Source organism: Mauremys mutica, chromosome 6, assembly GCF_020497125.1.
Source record: "Mauremys mutica isolate MM-2020 ecotype Southern chromosome 6, ASM2049712v1, whole genome shotgun sequence".
NCBI lineage: Eukaryota > Metazoa > Chordata > Testudines > Geoemydidae > Mauremys > Mauremys mutica.
In genome coordinates, this window is record NC_059077.1 from 12,215,361 (window position 1) to 12,234,093 (window position 18,733).

Genomic DNA, 18,733 nt, shown 5'->3' on the forward strand with positions numbered 1-18,733 from the left:
TTGACCTTCCTTCCTCCTCTTTTGGCGGAAGTCGTAAATAAACCTACCTTAAAGATTAGCTATACATACTGAATGTGCTCAATAGTTGATATTCATGTCCCATTTGGTAGTTAATTTTCTCACAAGAGCTTCTATTAATGACGTGGCCATGTTGCATACAACATTCATATTTAGGGGAAGCACCAGTTTTGTATGTATGCTTGCATACATATATAATTATGTATACACATACAATTTTGTGTGTGTGCGATATATGCACACAAATAAAACATTGATTTCTTGTGTTTGTGTATATGTATATGGTCAAACTATGTCTTTCATGCTGAAATAAAAAGAGCAGTGTCAGTCCTGAGATAAGCAAAGTTTGTAGGTAGATTTGAGTCTTGGGCGAAGAACTTAAAACGAATGTCTGACATTCAGATTGGTAAACACTGTGGTGGACTTAATGCACTGTTTGCTTGTGGATCTTAAAGCAAGAGCATTTTCTGAGCCACCTCTCTGACTGCCATTGAAATGATTACCTGTGATTGAGAATGCCATAGCATTAGTTTTGTTTAAATAATATAACTGTACATTGTGAGTTTTGTTTTAATTATTATACTGATAATTAGTTATTCTGAGTAATCAGGCTTAAAATTTTGATGTTTAAATTAGGATTAAGCTATATATTATAGAAATAACTAATTCTCACCATTGCCAGAATACATGTTTTTCTGTTGCCTTTACAGTTGGGCCTTCATAAGAGAATAATTTCCCCTTAGTTACCAAAAGTATACATTTATATAGTTTATTATCCCTTAGTATTGGTGAGATGTTTCTAATGCAAATAAAGTCAAACCTGTAATTATGGGAATTAAAAGTTTCTACCTAGATGTCTTTTAAGTAAAAAGAATGGAACAGGTCTTTTGGGGCTCTTAGCATTTCAGTTTTTAAACGATGGTGGCTTTATGAATTTTTATTTACATCATTTCAGTAAAGCTTTTTCTTCCAGTTAAAAATACCATTGTGTATTCTATAGGCCTGATACAAAGCCCGATGAAGTCAGTGGGAATTGATCAATTTATGTAGCCTTTTGATCAAGCCCTACATTAATAACTTTTTTAACTTGTTTTAAAAATAAAAGTAACCATGGAGTTTTTTAAATATTTTTCCTATCCCAGCCAGTTTAACAAACTTGTCCTCATCTGTTTAAAAGTTAAGCTCTTTCAGGGAAAATTGATTGCTGATTTAAAAAAAGTCTTTAGTATTCATAGATTTAATATATATAATATAAACATTTAGAATTATAGTATGAGCAGCATATTTAAAGCATGACAACTCTACAATTTTCCCCGTGCATGAAAAAGCTGCTTCCAGCAGTGAGTGGTTTCTTTTATATATAACAGGGTCACTTATTCAGTATGTTAAGCATGCTCTGAAACATTACTTTTTTTTAAAAATGGAGCAATTAGGCATTTGAAAACAAATTGCCTTAAGAGTTGAGCAAAATTTGTTCATCTCTGTTATACAGACTTTTATATACTGATTAGAACTCTCTTGTAACTGGATAATAACTTTGCAATGGTTGTAGTCAATTAAATTTCTCTCTAACTTCTGTGCCTTGAGTAAGTCATAGGAACCTTGAAAAAAAATCTTTGCATTGAAGCTGGATGGGATTTTTTTTTATTGAAACTGACCTTTGGAATTTAAGTGTTAATAAACAGCATTCCTAGCTTTGGTTACTACCTGCAACAACAAAAATATTCTTTCTGCTTCAAAAAACCTTTTCACCACCAACGTTACTTGATTTTTACCTTGTAAATTACTGTGAATGTTAACAAATCAGAAAATAATAATGGTGGAACATACATATTTTGATGCATATGGGATGATGCTTTTTAAGATGGTGCCGTTTTTAGGGTAGCTTAGTTCAAAGGCAGCCAGTTGATCGTTAGGAAAATGTTTCAGATTAGAGATGTAGAATTTAACAGTATTTCCACATATGAACTACACAATATTTAAAATATCTGGAATGTGTAAATGGTTTTAGTTTGGTCAGTTGCTCAATCTGCCTCCAAAACATATTGAGTCAGATCTTCAACTGGCATAAGTCAGTATGGCTTCCTTGAACTCAAATCCAATGTCATTTTATACAAGCTGAGGATCTGGCCTATTAGCTTGTGTTCTGGTTTCAAGGATTATATTCCTCCTGTGGGGGGCGGCGGGGATCTCCACTTGCATTGTTTTGGTATAAATATGATATTTGAGACAAAGAATGGTCTGTTTTTATGCTCCTGGAAAATATGCAATCATTTTGGTTGTATAGTTAAACAAAAGTATCTATTTTGCTGCTTTAGATTATGAATTAAAAAGATGTGATGTGCTACAGGAAAACTGACCTTTTCACGTTGACATTAGTGTTGAGTTTGTATTTGTTTATGCCAGCACTTGACATCTTTTTTTAACTCAATGAAGTTCTGGACTTCGGTTGCATTATACAGTTTGAAAGTATTTCTGGAAAACTGGAAGTATTTTTATTTCATGGTGGTATACGCATACAGCTGCAGTTAAGGTTGTCATGGTTCTGCTGTAAGCTACCATTTTCAAAGATTTTGACTTGAAATTAATATTTTCAGGGAATTAAAATTTGCTCTGAGCTGAAATTTTAGTATATAAGGTCTGGCCCCCACCTTGACGTCCTGCTAATAAAATAGTCTGGCCTTTTTTTATTTTAAGAATATGAGCCTTGCCTTTAAAAATGAAATTTAATTAACTGTTGTGTTTAAATACACTTGTGGGAGAGTCCAATAGGAATTCTGCATATGTTGGGGGAACAGCATATTGGAGTGTAGATTGCCTTTGATTGCCCTATGGTTTTTGCTTCAGAATGGAGTAAAGAAACATTCTGGTTTCTTAAGAAAATTATTACTCAGTCTTACAGAATCCTGTGAAAGAATAAATAGGTTAGGACAGATTGTCAGCTGGTATAAACTGGCATAGCTCCACTGAACGGTGCCTATTCAAATCCAGATGAGGAACTGGCCATTAAATTTTATATGCTCGTTTATGCAAAATCTTGAATGAAAAAAGACACCTAAAATACTGCTGACATTTATGCATGTGAATAATGAAAGTACACATACAACTGGAAATTCAGGAACTAGGAATTGGTGCTTCTGTGCACTTGAAATACATTTACTTCATTTATGATTTTTGTAACAAAGTGCAAATGAAACTTAAATCTTTGTAAGCTCACTTAATTTAAATGCCACTGAGGATGTGTGTCAAGCTGATGAATCAGGAAATTCAAAATTCAGATACTGGAATTGGTCTATGTGTAGAACTCCTTTGAAATCTCAGAGGATTTGGAGTTCAGTTGATTGCAGGCTCAAGTTTTCCTGTAGTTCCTTATGGAGGCTTGGAGCCACTTCTCTCCCCCACAAATGGGGTAAGTGAAGAAGGATGTGCTGGCTGTAATTATGCATTTCCTGTCTTTTACTAGTTTGTTACACAAGTCTTTTATTTAAATAAAGAGTTGCTGTTTTACTTAGCATACAAATGATAGTTTGACACTGGTTTAATGTTTTATAAATTATATATTGTTTACGTTAGAGTCCTATTTTAAAATGTTTATAACTTTAAAATATTTTAGATTTTTTTAAAAAGTACACAGCAAAACAAAGTGTAATAAACTGTAACATAACACATTACCCTGAAGTCCAGAGTTATAAAACATAATAGTTGTCTCTAGGACTGAAGGAAAAGTATTTTTAAAGCAAGGTAGCCTAATATTCTTCAATCTCCATAATTTAGCTCTAAACATTTTACTCTGGGCTGAAATTTGTCATACATTGACTTCACCTGAGGGTAATTTTTTAAACATCTGGTTAAAAAGTTAATTTTAATACACTGATAACTTTATGCTATTAGATTCTATTCTATTATCTCTTCAAAGTATCATTTGATTACAGAAGTCACATTTGACAAAGGGTTAATTTGGGTAAGACACTAAAATCTGACATGTGGCCATGGTTGCTGTAAATGCACAAAAACTAAATTTAAATACAAAACCAATTAAATGGCTATGCATTTTTAACATGCATCCTTTGGCCTCAATCCTGCAGATCTGATCTGTGTGAACAGACTCTTGCCTCCATATAGAGTCCCAGTTAAATCAGTAGGTCTCTCAACAGGTGAAGGGTCTACCCTCTTTGTTCTGCTTATACACAGCAAGAGCTCCAAAGGAGGCATCTTGATATACTGGTGATAGGCACATTTGGAAAATGGTTGACATGCCCAATGATACTGCTGATACTGCTGATCATACTCTTATGATTTCATGTGATGCACTGAATTCTGATACTTTTGCATTGCTCTAATTGAAGTTAGGAGGAGAAGTCCATACATACATCCAAGGCCTGAATCTGCCTCTTTGTTCATAAAGTACCAGTAAACTTTCTTAAACATACATTTACATGAGCTGAATGCCTTTGGAAGAGTTCTTCTAGTATTTTAATTAATAGATATTTTATTAGAGAGACATCATCAAGTTGAAAACTAGTCATTTTAAGAGAGACAGATAGTTTTCCCTGTTTGTGTAGTCACAAAGCAACGTGAATTTTTTTGTTAAAATAAATAGGAAAATGTGATAGTAAACCCACAAAACTCACAGAAGGACTCTGGCCAGGTGCAATACCTGAAACTGACTGGCTATTGGGACTCTGCAGGTGAAAGCATGAAACTGTGAATCTGACAGCACTTTTTGTGTAGTCAAAGTAAAGAAATTGAGGTCTGGTCTACACTAGAAAATTAGTAGAGGGGTAGCCGTGTTGGTCTGGATCTGTAAAAAGCAAGAAAGAGTCCCGTGGCACCTTGTAGACTAACAAATGTATTGGAGCATATGCTTACGTGGGTGAATACGAAGTGGGTATTCGCCCACGTAAGTTTATGCTCCAATACATTTGTTAGTCTATAAGGTGCCACAGGACTCTTTGTTGCGTTTTACTAGAAAATTAGGTTGATCTAGATGCATCGCTCAGGGATGTGAAAAATCCATATCCCTGAGAGTTAAGCCGACCTGAGTCTCTTTGTGGATTGCGCTAGGTTGATGGAAGAATTCTTCCATCCGCCTACCTACCACCTCTTGTGGAGGTGGATTACTTAGTGACAGGCGAACCCCTCCCTTCGGTGTAGGTATTGTCTACACTGAAGCGCTGTGCTGTAGCATTTCAAGTGTAGACAAGCCCTGAGAAAATAGAGGAAAAATAACATTTTGCCCAATACCTTTCACTTATACTGATCCTCAGTGTGACTTGTAACAATGGTAGGTAAAAAAGATGGTCAGAAATACTATTTTTTGTCTAATATTATTTAATGTCTATGAAAGGAATATTTTGGTTATTTTTCAGAGCTGCTAAAGCTAAGGATGGATTATCAATCTGAACCTAAAATTTTCTGGGATTATTTGTGGCAGTTGTTACAACCTTAAATTTATTTAAATGATTTTCTTGTTAAAGCTATATATTGTCTTTTCCTGTATCACATACTGTGTCTCTCTACTGGCCATTTTAACACAGAGTGAAATCCTGGTTTCATGGAAGTCAGTGGGGAAAAAGGTGGATTTCCATGGAACCAGTATTTAAACCTTATTTTTAATTATGGTGGAGCTAATCCTGCTGTTCTTACTCAAGGAAAACTCCCATTCACCTTAATGGGGCATTTGCATGAATAAGGTCTACCGGTCAGGCTCCTAACTGTATGCTTGATTAGATTCAGCATAACAAAGGTCTGCAACATGACACTACAGTTATAAGAAATCATTAGAATGAGAGTGCTGTGTGATATGTACTGTATAAGCTAAATATTCAGGCTGATTGATAAAGGTGGACAGTACCTAGCAAAAAGTGAAGTCACCAACCCACTTCTGTGTGTTTTTTTACAAATTCTATTAATCCCATGTAGTATTAGCTTGGGAAAATGAGGGCACATGGAAAATAGTTTCCTTGGCTGAAAGGGACTCAAAAGGTCAGATGGAAGTTTAGACTGGCCAGCTAGAGTGCCTGGACATTGTTTTTGTAATGTTTAGCTCACAATGCAATAACAATAGAAACAGAACATACCATCAGAAGATAAACATGCACTGTAAAACAATATGCACCATTTCCTAGAATCTTTAGGACATAGCCATGTTCCATGTGCCTTTATTCAGAGCACAACTAAGTGACTTTATCGCTTGTGTATTATCCAAAAAAAAAAAAGATATTTTCCATCTACCCATCAAATAGCCTGAAAGTATGAATGTTTCTCTACAAAGCTTGAACATCTGGGCATAGTATCTTAAAATGAGCTTGAATCCAATCTCATAACAGATACTCCTTTACTTTTCTTCTGATTTTGTTGCCATGGTGTAAATTAAATTAAGAATCTTATTAAATGAAGGAAAAATATGAAAAACACTAATTTCAATAGTAATTTTTGTTCACTTTATGATTTTAGAGAGAATGTAGTTTCACTATTGTTTTTATTGTATTCACAGTGTGTATCTTTTGCCTAACCCTGTAAATTTTGAAATGTAACTACTGTAACCTAGAATGAATAAATATAAATAGTAATAAAATGTTTCTTGTTATTAAATTATAGACAATGGGCAAGATTTTTTTTCCTCTCATTTGGGAGTCATTTTAGAGTTCAGCTAGTCTGGTTCACTGCCACTTGAACCATGCATGTGTTACGAAACTCTTGTTCTGACTAATGTCTTGAATAATATCAAGCTTGTATTTTGTTTTTTTAAACAAAAAAAGTATCTATCCAGTCCAAACTCTTAAAAAAAAAAATAAACCTTCTATGGAGTGTCAGAGGCATTATTAGTATTTATTGCCTAAAATTAATTTTGTAAGTCATGTAGGGCAATATTCTTAAGCATAACCTATGTTATGTGTTCTTTGGACTGTGTTATGCAGGAGGTCAGACTAGATGATTCTAATGACGTTTTGGTCTTAAACTATAAATCTATGAAATGCCACTTTTAAAATTTTTTGGTGCAACTCCATGGATGTAAATAAAGTTACCTTGGATTTATACTAGATATAAATGAGAGCAGAATCTGACCTTATTCTTGTGGGATTTTTCTTTTAAACTTTTTAATATTCTCCTCACATGATAGATAAAAAAAATTAAACCTCTGTAGGGTAATGCAGTTCAAATACTACAAAGCATTATGAATACCCATGATTAAGATCCAAAATTATTGCTGTATTGCAAGAATAAAAGAAGTCTGTTAATGGCAAACCAATAAGGATAAGAGTGCCTCTCCTACTACTTTGTCACCCTTTTTAATTTTTGTTTCAAGAAAATACTTGGAAGCTAATTTTTTTAACCATTAGTAATTTACTGTTTAGAACTATCCCGGCATCCTGATTGGAGCAATCGACTAGGACTCAGGAAACCACCTATTCCCAGGTTGGTTGCTGGTTGACCTTGGGCAAGTCACGGCTGTGTGCCTAAGTTCTCCAATCTATAAGATGGAGATAATGATACTTACATCCTTTGTAAAGTGATTTGAGATCTTCTGATGTAAAGCACTTTGAGAGATTGTTCTACCAGTTTTATATATAAACACATAGTGCCTAAATTCTCCCTACAGCATTAGTTAGTTAGTCCTAAACTCCTACAGTATTATATGTGTCGATAAACAGTTGTTGGGTTTCATCACAAAGAGGCTGAATTTTATATACAACAATCACCCAAGACTGAAATTTTAATTCTGCCATCCTTGCTCAGGCTCAGTACCATTTCAGTGGGACTTAGAGAGCAAGGGTGGCTGAATATGGCCCAAAGTGTTTTGGGAACCAGCAGGGAGAGAGGCACTATAAGTGATTTAGTAAACATGAGTGAGATAGTGAACTAACTATATTGCAAACTTAAAAAATATAAAAAACTGACAATTGAGGCCTGAGCCTGATTTTACACTGGTTGAAATTCCATTGACGCTTGTGTAGACAATTCTGATTTACATCAGAGTAGGTGAGAACAGACTCAGACCTTTGATGTTTTTATGCCAGGGATGGCCTCTGCCTTTGAAAGGAAAAAATTGGTCTCTTTTTTGCATTAATATTAAATGTCAACAGCTGTATTTTGCTGCTGATTTATGTTAATTTTCAGACTTGTCTTTTCCCATGTTTATTGCATTAATCATGGATTTAAGCTTTCCACCAATTTAGCTTTTTTAAGCATTTCTCCTAAATTGAGTCTCAATAAGTCTGATTTTTAAAAAGAAAAAAAATTGTTTAGCTTTTGTCAGCTGACTAAAAATCTTCCTGTTTCTCTCATGTGGAATATCATTTCTGATTGTTCCAGAGTCTGCTTTAATAACTCTGTGCCTTTTGAATTCCCTTTACTCAATCCACTCCTTTGAAAGAGTAGCCTAATTCTTGTGAGAAAACTGGAAAAAGAGTGTTGAATTTTCTTTCATCCTTTTCATAAGGATATTGTAATGAAAACAATTTTTCTTCAGTAAAGTTCATTGTTATTCCCTTCCTAGTGTCAATAGGAAGGGGACCTGACCAGGACATCTTATTTCCCTTATATAAATCCATGGTACACCCACATCTTGAATACTGCGTACAGATGTGGTCTCCTCGTCTCAAAAAAGATATACTGGCATTCGAAAAAGTTCAGAAAAGGGTAAAACGATTAAGGGTTTGGAATGGGTCCCATATGAGGAGAGATTAAAGAGGCTAGGACTTTTCAGCTTGGAAAAGAGGAGACTGGAGGGATATGATAGAAGTATATAAAATCATGAGTGATGTGGAGAAAGTGAACAAGGAAAAGTTATTTACTTGTTCGCATAATATAAGAACTAGGGGGCACCATTACCGGCCAGGTTCACTCCCTCTGGGGCACCTGGCATTGGCCACTGTCGGCAGACAGGAAACTGGGCTGGATGGACCTTTGGTCTGACCCAGTATGGCCGTTCTTATGTTCTGATGGCCTGATTTTTCTGGTGCTATATTGTAATTTTGCATTGCACCACCAGTGTAAACTGGCACTAAAGCTGGTGTAACTGGCCTGTAAGGAGGAAGCGGGGGAAATCCACCAGTGGTCTGGAGCCACTATGGGAGCCCTTATGCAACTCCCACTTCTTCTGGGAAAAGAGAGCCAGGTTGAAGGAAAGGGGACGTGGCCAGGACATCTCATACTGTGCCAGTTTTGGGGTGCCATTTTGGCTGCAGCTGAGTCATATCTGTCAGGCTGCCCTAACCTAGTGCAAGAGCTTCATAAGCACCCTCAGTCTCCAGTCTGGGTGAACTTTGCCCTTGTGCAGAGAACCAACACAAGGCCAATGCAGTAAGACCCAGATTCTCAAAGTACTTGTGCTCCAACTTCAATTGAAATGGGTATTTGCAGTGGTGGTGCATCTATGTTGGTCCCAGGATATTAGAGAGAAAGTCGGTGAGGTAATATCTTTTTATTGGACCAATTTCTGTTGGTGAAAGACGCTTTCAAGTTTCACAGAGCTTTTCTTTGGTCCCTGAAATCAATGGGACTTAGGAGCTTAAATCCCTTTGAGGGTCTGGGCCTCAGCCCTCAAAATAAAGTGTAAGGGAGATTTAAATAGTGCATAGGTCTTTTGTCCCTTTGCAGAGGGTGCACTAATGTCACCCTTTGTGCTTATCAGCTGCACTGCAGGATCTAGCCCATAACTTTTTCTTTATGCAGATTGTGATGGCAGATGCCAAAGTGACAGCCCTAACCTAGAGAATTCTTTTTATCCGTTTGAAAGAAGTACAGCACCGACAGTAGCACTGTTAGCTTCCCCATGCTGCCCTGTTCCTTGCCGTGGATGAGGGGATGGAGTTTGTCAAGGTTGCCGTCAAGGATTCCATTTGTAATGGTGGCTTTGGTCATGTGTATGTCTGTCTCCAAGGAAATCAGACTGAAAACACCAGCTCTTTTAACATAGGCCACTGGCAACTTTCAGTCTGTGCCAATATGAGCTGGATTTAAAACGGCTACCGAGGGGGGAAACGCTACTTATCGCTGTACAAATCTTCTAAGTGCTCTAGTCCTAGAGTTCTTTTTAAGGAGAGTCTTGGGTTGGTTGTTTGTTTTTGTTTGTTTTTTAAAAGGGTTTCACAGCTTTTCAATAAGGCTTATATTCTAGCTTCACGCATGCTGACGGTCTCAGGATTTTGCTCCAGTCTTGCAGTCATTAAGTTGGCATAATCAGTCATTCACTGATGATAGGTTTAGATAGCCCTGATATTCATGGCAGATTTTGTTTCCAAATCTGATTTTTGAAAGGCAAGACTGAGAAAAGCAAAAATCTCTGTTTTTGTGGATGGTTTGTAAATAGTCCGCTTGTGATTAGGTGGATTTTTAAAGAGCCTTTAATGGTGGCTGTCAAATTGACAAAATTACTGTACAGTAATGTAAATTATATTGAAGATATTTGTCTGTCTGATGTATACTAAATTTAAGCTAAGTTATAAGGTGTGCTGTTTGGAAGTGTGGAAGATACAAGAGTGGAGCTACAGATAACAAGTTTATGCTTGTATTTCCTACTGATGAAGACTTTCACACACGTTATTTCTATGGGTAGGTGAAGAGAATATCACTCTGCATGTATATACATTTATTATACATTTTTGCATGATTATACATGTAGGAGTGGTACAATTTTGACTTGAGACTTTTGATGCCATTTTCCAACTATAATTTGACTCGTGTGGACATGCCTACTTAATTTAAATTTGGCTTCTGCTCTTAGAAAGATTAGTAATAACCAAAAGAGAAACCAAACATTGAAGGAATTATACACAGCTCCTTAAATAGGTAATTCTTACTGAAAACATGGTCAAATAGTCAATATTGTACTTGACCCTCGTATCTTCTGCACTCAAGTATTTATTTTTATAGATCACACAATATATTGATACCATATCACACTGAACTCTGATGATAAAATTGTGAAAACATGCCTTTGCATCATTCAATTATATTGTAAATTCTGCATGTAATTTAGTCTAAAATGTGCAAAAAAAACCCTTCAGAAACAACCAATTTAATCATAAAGTTGGTAATCTTGTACTTTGGATTTGCCTTTTTAAAAGAAAACAGTTGTCTTTCCACTAGTCATCAGGATTTTTTTTCACAGTAATAATCATCAGTATTTCATGTTGTGACATATTTGCTCTTTTATACATTGGCATTTAACTATCCATTTATTTTTACGTTGGGTCTGTTTTGAATTTGTAATGTAACAACTTTGTTTTATGAAACTGATGTTGGGGGCCGTTCTGACTTGAAATGGTTTGTGAATTTTTTCATGTCAGGTTGCAGAACTGATCTTCAGCACAGTTTAAGCAAGATTCCTTCATAATGTGCTTTAGTGAAGTGGGTTGCTAACTGCAGAATAAGAATTCTTTAAAATTGTTGTGTTGGATTATTTTCTGAGGGATTAAGTAAAAACAAAACAAGCTCTGGTGGAATCAGTTGTGCAGTGACCCAAGATTTAAGCTTTAATTATACACTATCTTTTTTTCTTCAGTGCCAAACGCTTTTCATGTTATGCCCCTAAATAAGCCAGAGTTTTCCGAAACAAATGTTTCTTTTAGAGAACTGCTTTTTTTATTTGTATTTTAGTTGTTTTATAATTTAGAAGATTCTATACGACAAAAGTAGTAGTAGCCTTGTCAATGTATCCTATTCCTACTGCAAATAAGCTATGCTATGCTGACATCAGCTGAGTCTTTGTCCAGAATATTCAGATATTTGTACACGTGCCACTCAAAGGTATGATTCCTTTGGAGGAAATATTGGCCCTGTTGAAGTCAATGGGAGTTTTACAGTTGATTTCAATGGAGTGAAGATTTCATCCTTTACAATGCCTTCCAAACTATCTAGATCAGTTACTTAGAGCTATTAAGGGATACAGGCTTTTTTGAATGAAAATGGGGACTTTCTTAATTATATTTATTAATTCTTCTGCTTCCAAATGACCCTTTAAATGGAATTTGATTTTATTTTGAGGATGGGCTGCTTCTGGTCCCACCTCAAGCTACACATTATTTTCATCCCTCAAGGAAAGAAAATGGGCATTTGGCATATGGTTCCCAGTGCTATGCAAGAAAACAAAGGAAAGCAAAAACACTGCCCCTCCCCCCAAAACTCTTCTTGCTGCAAAATCCTGAAAGTTTACATCTTTTCCCCCAACTCCTTGGTGAGATTCATACTGTGAAAACACTGTGCTGAAAGCATACTTGTTGCTATGCTTTGCTTTTAAGGGTATTATTCGCTTGTATATTTTTACATTTTTTTGCACTTGTATATGAAAAAAGCCACTGCAGTTTTGACAAATGCCAGTGTCCTTGGCAGGTGGATTTTATGTAAGGAAACTTGCCTGGTGTTAAATGTATTGTTGTTGGATCAGTTACAAAAAAAAAAAGTAGTTAGTTTTATCCAAATTAACCCCTAAAAATGTAAGTTGTAATTTAAATTAGGTACAATTCCATAAACATTTTCTCTTGCCATACTTAATGTCCCGTCATTCAGATTTTCTTTCCTTAAACTGAAACTTATCCGTTTTAGTATTATAAATGTAACATTGTTAAATATGGAGAATTTGCTGGGTTAATGTAAAAGATAATATATAATAAGCAGATATGAGAGGGCAAGCTTAAATGGATGGTTATTCTGTATCTTTTCTATTTATGCAAAATTTAAAATGCCTCTGGTGTCAGACCTTCCTCCAGTTGAAGTGTAATAGTTAACATACATGACTCTTACTGTTCCTTGAGGACATGTTTAGGAAGATGTGATGATCCTAGAGCTAGGGATTTGTTTTAAAAGTGTCTTTCACAACATGCATTCATCTTATGTCCATTGCTTTTCCTTTCCTCCTCAGATGGACCTCCGGTTGTAGCTCATTATGATATATCGGACACAAACTCTGACTCTGAAGTGGTAAATGTGGACAATCTATTGGCGGCTGCAGTAGTTCAAGAGCACAATAATTCTGTAGGAAACCAGGACACAGGAGCTACCTGGAGGACCAGAGGTCTGCTAGAGGAACTGAATGCTGATACAGGTTCGTCTAAATTAACTTCCTTCTCTGATGCTGTAGCATGTATGTGGCGTGACACCAGTTATAAAAAGTATAGAATAGTACAGATCAGATATTAAAGGGTCATGTTGAAGAAAGGTGTGTCCTGAATGTACTTTGTTCTTATTTAAGGACAGATTCTGCCATCCTATCTCATGCTGAGTAGTCTGTTACTCTCTGACTCGTTCCATTGAAATCAATGGACTCATCACAGAGTAAGGGACTGCCCATGCCTGGTGTGTACTACCAAATTACATTGATGTAAATCACCTTGCACCGACCTATTTGTGCATGTGTCTGTGTTTAAATTTGCCTCTGGCTGACATAAGTGCCCTGTTACAGTGACACAATAAAATCACCTCCTGGAATCCGAAGGTTGTTCAGCTACTGCCTGTCATCGAATACCTGCGTTACAATGCAATCCCACTTGTCAGGGCTCATTTCTAGGGCCTCGAAGGCAGTGCTCCACTGTCTGCAGCTGCTCTGAATGCTACCAACAACCTTGAATTGTTTTTTATGTCCCTCAGCAAACTGCCCTTGAAGACATCCTCATGTCCCCGGTGGTTGTACTTCCTGCGGGTCTGCAAGTACAGGAGAATTATGCATCCTGTATTTTCAACGTTCATGAGAATAGCGCAGAGCTCTGCAGGCTCCATGCTTCTGTCAGAAGTAGCGGAGATGGAAAAATGCTGCATGGGTTTGTGGGATTTTAAAAAGTGTGACAATTATGGGATATGGATGGCATTATGGGATGGAGAAAATTGAATGCTGAGAACTTAATCTCTAGCTCCTAGATCCCTGGGTATGTCATTTCTATCCCACCAACTCATTGCAAAAATTTCCCAAAAGGCAATGCACTGGATGGTGGCACGTGGCACACTGGGATACTTACCTGTGGTGCACTTCACTTTACATCCACACAAGCACTCCTAATGAGTAGGACGCAAGCTGCCAAGTGTGCGCACACATGAGCAATGTACAAACTTAGGCGGATATATGCTGACATCATGCTTTGACCACAGTTAGTAGCTTGGAAATGGCCTACTGACATAGGATGTGATCAGCTACAAATGAAGACAGCTGGAATCAGTTTCCAGGGTAAACTGAATCAGGCCTGTGAGTACTATGTTAGATATACTCCACACTATCTGTAACCATAAAGTTCAGATCCCAGCAGGGTCAAACTCAACCCTTCAATCTTCCAAGGTAAATAAAATAACTCCCATGAAATGTACTATGTATAGGTCTTTTGGATGACACCTTTGAAAGCTAAGAACTCAAGTCTGTGTTAAAGCTCTAGCACTGATACCTCAAGGTTTGAGATTGGGACTGTCTTGCTGTAGTATCTCCCTATTGTTCTAATTTTACATGTAAACTGTAAACATGGCTTTCGCTGGAGTTTGTATATATATTTTTCTTTTTTTATATAACAGTTAGATACAGTACTCCTTTCAGCTAATTTCTAAATTATTTGCAAAACCTTAGAGATATCAGGTGGCTAAGTAGTCATTGGAATCATGGTTAAAGTCCCCCCTTCCTCCCCACCCCCCAACCAAAATCAGAAATGGTGCTCTGGGTGAGCCAGGAGGGCCATGGACTCTGGCAAGATGCAGCTCCATGTGACAGCACAAAGCCTGCCTTGAGCCACATGCCGAGCATCAGGCACCACGAGCCACAGCAGCAATGCAGAAAGGTGGCAATACACTATATACCATGCCACCCTTACTTCTGTGTTGCTGCTGGTGGTGGCGTTGCCTTCAGAGTTGTGTGCCCGGCCAGCACCCGCCAGTATCAGGCTGCCCTGCCGGTGCTTAATTTGTGCCAGGACTGAGCTCTAGCCTCTGGCTTCTCTTTTAATACAAATTAAACACTGGGGGAGGCAGCAGGGCTCAGAGGTGATGGTGGGCGGGAGCCCGGGGGGGGTGGCATGGAGTGATTAGCGGGAGGGAAATACAAGTTTGCCCAGGGTTTAGTTTTCCCTAAGGCTGGCCTTGCTGCAGCTAATCAGACATGTTCCTTTCATCATCTTCAACGCAGCTTCCTCCTGAGAAGGAATGCTTCTCATGATGATGTTTCATTTGGTCAGCCAGGTCTTGCATTTCTTTGTTGCATTGTTTGCATTTTGCACGCATGCTTGTCTTACCCACAGCTAGAGGAACTTCATTAAAATATTCCCAGACTGGGTCTCTTTTGTGGCCTGCTGCCATTATAGGTTTTCCCTTCTAGTGAGAGAATGGTATAGTACATCTCAAATTAGTGAAGGCTACACTTGACAAGACCTCAAGACTTCTGGAATATGCTGCTCAGACAGTTTCACTTTTGTTTCTACTGCCTGTCCCTCTCTTCTCATGTTTATCTCTAGACTTCTCCTTGTCCAGATCTATTCTGCCCTCAACAATCTTCTGTTCATTGAACTTTTTGAAACTTTGCACTTTTAGAGAGAGGTAAGGGATTGACTCTGTGTACACAAATTTGCAGAGGGACAATAAGGTTGAGGTCTGTTATTTCTCACTTCTATATATTAATTTATTTAAAAACATTTTTGCTGTTAAGCATGTTCTCTCTGGAGACACAAATCCACAGTTTGATAACTGCAAAACTAAGTATCTCTGATGGTATCTTCTAGACTGAGCACTGAGTAGATAGAAAGATTAACCTAAATAATCTATACAGACGCCCCTGGAGCCCCGTAAGATTGGGTTCCTAATCCATGAACTTTTGGAACTCATTTACAAAACTTTTCTTAAACATTACATGAATATATTGTCTCATACTATAGAATTAAAATTTCTAATCCCTATTCCAGGATGCGATATCTTTGAGCCATAATGTATCTTAATTAAAACTATCTTCAGATAGGTTTTTTCCTCAAAAAGCGCATTAAAAAATCTGATTTAAATAAAAACTTTTTAAATTTTTTTTTAAATCGTTTATTTTTATTCACCCTGTTTTCAGGTATCTATTTCATTTTCAGACAGTACCAGATGATTTCTCTTGGAATGTGGTCACAAGGCTGCTCAAGATTGATTAGTACTTATGTGCAGGGTTTTTTGCCTTTCTCTCTATTTTTCCACAAGCAATCTTAATGCAAAGATAGTATCCATTGTTGACTTGGCATGACACAACACTGATTGTCATACACCTTGACTTGTCTCCCAAGTCTCTTATCAATAACTGTCTCCCATATCTTTTTGTGGCTCAAGAGTTTAATGTCCCAGTAATTACCACAGTTTTGTATGTCTCCTTTTCTTTTAAATATTGGTATTAATATGTTTGTACCAGGCATCTTCTGAGTCCTCATGATGAAATTAAGTAATTGTGTCAATATGTTTGTTTAATTGCCACAGGCACTTCCATACTTTTGCAGGTATGCCGTAGGAGCTTCTAAGACTGGTGCCATCAGATGCCGACTTGGTTTTATCATGTCTCAGTTCTCTTGGATTCTCTTCATTCATAAGCCTTTCAAAGTAATTTTTTCATCGTTCCTTAATCTGGTTCTCCTTGATTAACGTATGTCCACTTTAACTTTGATCTCACCAGTGTCCTGAATACTCTTATCGTGGGTCTTTGCCACAATCTGTATGTTTCTTTCTCACTCTCCTTTGTTTCAAGATGGGCATATAAGCCTTCTCTGGCTTTAACCTTGGTGGCTGACACCTCTTACTTTGCAATCTTTTTTGGCTTTTTAAAATCCTCCGGAACATTCTGCTGTTGGAGCATTGCTTGCTGAGATTTAAAACACTTTTAGTTTTCCTTCACAGCCTCTTGAGCTTTTTCATTCTTCCATGAGGTCTCATTGGGGAAGAAGACTCATTTTTGTTTCACGAAGTAGGCTTTTTGCACGTTCTAGAATGTAGCTTGCAATATGATTCCACCATTGATTTGTATTTTCTCTTACCCCTTCTAAAGGGATCTTCTGTAAGCTTTAGCCCTTTCAGTAGCAGAAGGGCACTGTGCTTCACTTCGGAGGAAAGCCCTAGTCATATAGGGCATATAAAGGACTCATTTCATGGATTTATTTGGAGTTCCAAGCCTCAAACATTTTGTAAGCTGGTTGTGTGTTCCAAACTCACTGGTCACTCTTTACTGTGCTCCAGGATTGGGAATTTGGAACACACTTTTCTCCCCTAATTGACTTTCATCTTCATCCAACCCCCTCTTTATCTGAGGCCTTGTCTACACTCTGGGGGTAAGTTGACCTAAGTTACACAATTCCAACTACGTGAATAATGTAGCTTAGGTCGACTTACTGCAGTGTCTGCACTGGGTTGACAGAAGAAACTTTCCCATCGACTTACCTTATGCTTCTCGTTCTGGTGGAGTACTGGAATGTATGGGAGAGTGATCTGCGGCTGATTTAGCGGGTCTTCACTAGACCCACTAAATCAACCCCTGGTGCATCAGTCGCCTCAGCGTCAATCCCTGGTAAGTGTAGACGTACTCTAAAAGCTTTGGGTTTCTTTGGATAAATGCTTGCACTGTGCTTGTCAAAAAACCTAGATCCTCCATTGAAGTAGTCCAAGTCCAGTAGATCATACATTGTGGGCTTATATGAGAAACTTTCTCTGTGTTAAAGTGGAAAATGTCTTCTAGGAAGTGGTAACAGCTCTTTGATGGGGATGCAAATACTTTGGGTTGTTCTGCAAGTGCTGATCTTGGAGGATAAACAAAATACCTTCTGTTTGTGTTAGTTTGATGCTTGTGAAAGTGAGAAACTAACAGCCTAGGCATGACATTTGTGACTATAAGAGTTTGCATATTCAAGTCTGCCTCTGCACCTCAACCCTCACCTGTACCCAAGCTTCTTATTGTAGTATTTACTCGTATTTGCTGTCCTAATCATGCTTTCTTGGGTGAATTGCTGAGCCATGGTAATATATAGCCCTATTCTTTAGCACTTCCATTTCATGCTTCACAGTGTGCTCTGCCACTTTATTACATATGAAATATATATAACAAAATACTCAGAAGTTCTGACAGCCTGGTAACAATTGTCAAGGGTTATTCAGTTGAACTTGAATGGTCAAAGTAGTTGGCCTTAGCTGCTATTCCTTTAAAGTTCAGCTGACAAGTCATCTTTCTTTTATCTTCATATTTTATTTGTGAGGTGGCAGGCCCCACCCCACATCTGAGCCCAGCGCTTTCATACCCCTTCCGATATGATCAGAGGCTGTGCCAAGGCGGCGGCCCTCACTTCCCAAAAGCAGTGATCAAGAAGGTTGGATCAGAGTGGGTATGGTAAAGTGGACATTCAAATAACATCATAGAAGTTGAGGATGAAAGACTGATTAGGTCATCTAGTGAAGTCAGCCCTGTTCCCAGTGCAGGGTTGTTTTCTTCAGTGTATTCTCTGCTGTTGTGCTTTGTCTAAAACAGTTTTAAATATCTCAAGTGATATTGCTTCCAGTGCTTCCCCAAGGGGTCATTCCACCGTCTAATGGAGATCTTTACAATTAATAGAATCCCATTAGAAAGTTTTTCTAGTGTCCAGTCTAAACCTAAAAAGAACAGGAGTACTTGTGGCACCTTAAAGACTAACAAATTTATTTTAGCATGAGCTTTCATGAGCTACAGCTCACTTCTTCGGATGCATAGAATGGAACACACAGACAGGAGATATTTATACATACAGAGAACATGAAAAGGTGGAAG

General features: G+C 37.5%; 1 protein-coding gene across 2 annotated transcripts in view; it reads left to right on the forward strand.

The window, feature by feature from the left end:
• The window catches only part of C6H18orf25 (chromosome 6 C18orf25 homolog), a 72,783-nt gene that overhangs the window by 29,890 nt on the left and 24,160 nt on the right, over positions 1-18,733 (forward strand). For both annotated transcript variants that reach the window (XM_045021674.1, XM_045021676.1), the window contains one exon: positions 12,884-13,066. In XM_045021674.1, coding sequence (XP_044877609.1) covers positions 12,884-13,066 — 183 coding nt within the window. The remainder of the gene's footprint in view (positions 1-12,883; positions 13,067-18,733) is intronic.